This window comes from Corvus kubaryi, unplaced genomic scaffold (assembly GCF_017639235.1).
Source record: "Corvus kubaryi isolate FWS band 111438036 unplaced genomic scaffold, C.kubaryi_AGA036_p1.0 36360, whole genome shotgun sequence".
Lineage (NCBI taxonomy): Eukaryota > Metazoa > Chordata > Aves > Passeriformes > Corvidae > Corvus > Corvus kubaryi.
The window spans coordinates 3,540-6,143 of NW_024580855.1; the positions used below are offsets into that span (position 1 = coordinate 3,540).

Consider the following 2,604-nt stretch of genomic DNA (forward strand, 5'->3'; position numbering starts at 1 on the left):
TAAGGGAACCACTGGAAAAATATGGGAATCATTGGGAAAATAAGGGAATCATTGGGAAAATAAGGGAATGACTGGAAAAATACAGGAATCATTGAAAAAATAAGGGAATCATTGGAAGAATACGGGAATGACTGGAAAAATAAGGGAACCATTGGAAGAATGAGGGAATCGTTGGAAAAACATGGGAATCATTGGAAAAACACTGGAACCATTGGAAAAACACGGGAACCATTGGAAAAATAAAGGAATGATTGGGAAAAAATGAGGGAACCACTGGAAAAACACTGGAGCCATTGGAAAAACACGGGAATCATTGGTAAAATAAGGGAATGATTGGAAAAATGAGGGAACCATTGGAAAAATGAGGGAATCATTGGAAGCTGATGCATTTTTAGGGATACGGGACACAGCTGAATCCAGGGATGGCCAAGCTTCCAACCCAACCTGCAGGGACAAGGAATTAAAAACCACATTCCCACTAAAAAGAACGGGAGAAAGCCCAAAACACAGGAAAAAATTGGATTTTCCCTTTTCCCAGTAAAAATTCCTGGTCATAGGGATGCTCTTTAAGGTCCCATCCCAGAATTCAACAATGATGGGAGTCATTCCTGGATTTTGGTTGTTCTTCCCAAAAGTTTTTAAGAGAAATTCCCATCTCTTCCAATCCTTGGAATAAATTTGGCGCCGTCCACCAGCACCATCCCAGTGTCCGACCAGTGGGAAGCATTCCCTGCTTTTCCCTGATTTTCTGGAGCCTCCTCCTCTCCTCTGGATCCTGCTGCTCCTTCCCTGTTCCCTGCTTCCCACAAATCTCATGGATTCACCACCCAATCCCTGGCCACGTATCCCTACAGCTCCTTTTTCCACGATCCCACGAAATCCAGGACATTGCCTGTTCTGCCCCTTTGGAAAGGGGTCCTGGAGCATTCCCGAAGCCGTGCCAGGATTTTTTTGGAATGCAGAGCTTTCTACAGGCCCAGCACCACTCCAGCCCTGCCCCATCCTCATTTATTCTGAGGACAAATCCAACCGGCAGCTCCATCCCTGATTTTTCCCTCAGCATCCCAGAAAGCCTTGGGATCTGTTCCCGTGTCAGCGCTTTGTGTTGCTGAGGATACCCCAGGAATGACCTTCCCGTGGTTTTTTGGGATCTCCACCATTCCTGATAACACGGAATTGTTGAGGTTGGAAAAGAGCACCAACCCTTGCTCATCATTATCCATGTCCTCAAGTGTCACATCCAGATGTTTTTGGAATAATTCCATGGATGGGGACTCCACCACTGCTCCAGGGCTGGACATCCCTTTCCATGAGGAATTTTCCTTAATATCCAACCTAAAATTCCCTTGGAACAGCTTGAGGCTGTTCCCTCTTGGCCTGTTCTTCCCTGGGAGCAGATCCCAACTCCCATCCAGCTCCAACCTTTCAGGGAATTGTGGAGAGCCAGAAGGTCCCCCCGATCCCACTTTTCTCCAGGATGAGCCCCTTTCCCAGCTCCCTCAGCCACTCCTGGTGCTCCAGCCCCTTCCCAACTCCATTCCCATCCCTGGACATGCTCCAGCATCTCCACGTCTTTCTCATGAGGATCCCAAATCCCAAAAAAAGTCCCTTTTTAACCCATTGTGTCCCTCAGCACAGGATTTTTCATCCCCCTGCATCCATCACCCCTCAGACCTCGGCCAATCCCTGTCTTCTCCCACCCGCTCCGTACCGGGAAGGCGTAGACGAAGATTCCCAGGAAAAGCAGCAGGATGAAGAGGAGGATGGCCAGGATCAGCACCCACTTGTAGCGGCGCCACAGGATGAACTTCAGGGTCTTGTACGGGGACGTGAACCACAGGAAAGAGGTCTCGGGGCGCCTGGAGCCAAGGAAAGGGGAGGTGATCCCAGGATTTCATCCTCCCGGATTCTCAATCCCATCCACCTTGGTGGTCCGGACCAGCCTCCCGATCTCACTGGATTGTCTCAGCTCCTCCCTCCCTCTGGATGTCCCACCAATGTCCTCCTTCGTGCTCCAGTCCCACTGGATTCATGGTCCAGTCCAGCCTCCCAGTCCCACTGGATTTGTGGTCCAGAACAGTTTCCCAATTCCCTGGAATGTGTCAGTTCCTCCATCCTTCCAGGTATGTCCCACCAATGTTCTCCTTGGTGGTCCAGACCAGCCTCCCAGTCCCACTGGATTCACGGTCCAGACCAGCCTCCCAATCCCACTGGATTCATGGTCCAGACAAACCTCCCAATCCCCACTGGATTCATGGTCCAGACCAATCTCCCAATCCCAATGGATGCATAGTCCAGTCCAGCCTCCCAGTTCCACTGGATTCATAGTCCAGACCAGCCTCTCAATCCCACTGGATTCATGGTCCAGACCAACCTCCCAGTCCCCTTGGAAGGTCTCAGCTCTTCCATCCTTCTGGATACATCCCACCAATGTCCTCCTTGGTGGTCCAGACTGGTCTCCCAGAGCAACTGGATTGGTGCTCCAGACCAACCTCCCAATCCCACTGGATTCATGGTCCAGACCAGCTTCCCAATCCCACTGGATTCATGATCCAGTCCAGCCTCCCAATCCCAGTGGATTCATGGTCCAGACCAACCTCCCAG

At 50.7% G+C, this 2,604-nt stretch overlaps 1 protein-coding gene across 1 annotated transcript in view; it reads right to left on the reverse strand.

Moving 5' to 3' along the window:
- Positions 1-2,604, reverse strand: part of LOC121660511 (dysferlin-like) — a 15,400-nt gene that overhangs the window by 3,251 nt on the left and 9,545 nt on the right. Inside the window, exon 5 of the mRNA XM_042019882.1 lies at positions 1,712-1,859. Coding sequence (XP_041875816.1) covers positions 1,712-1,859 — 148 coding nt within the window. The remainder of the gene's footprint in view (positions 1-1,711; positions 1,860-2,604) is intronic.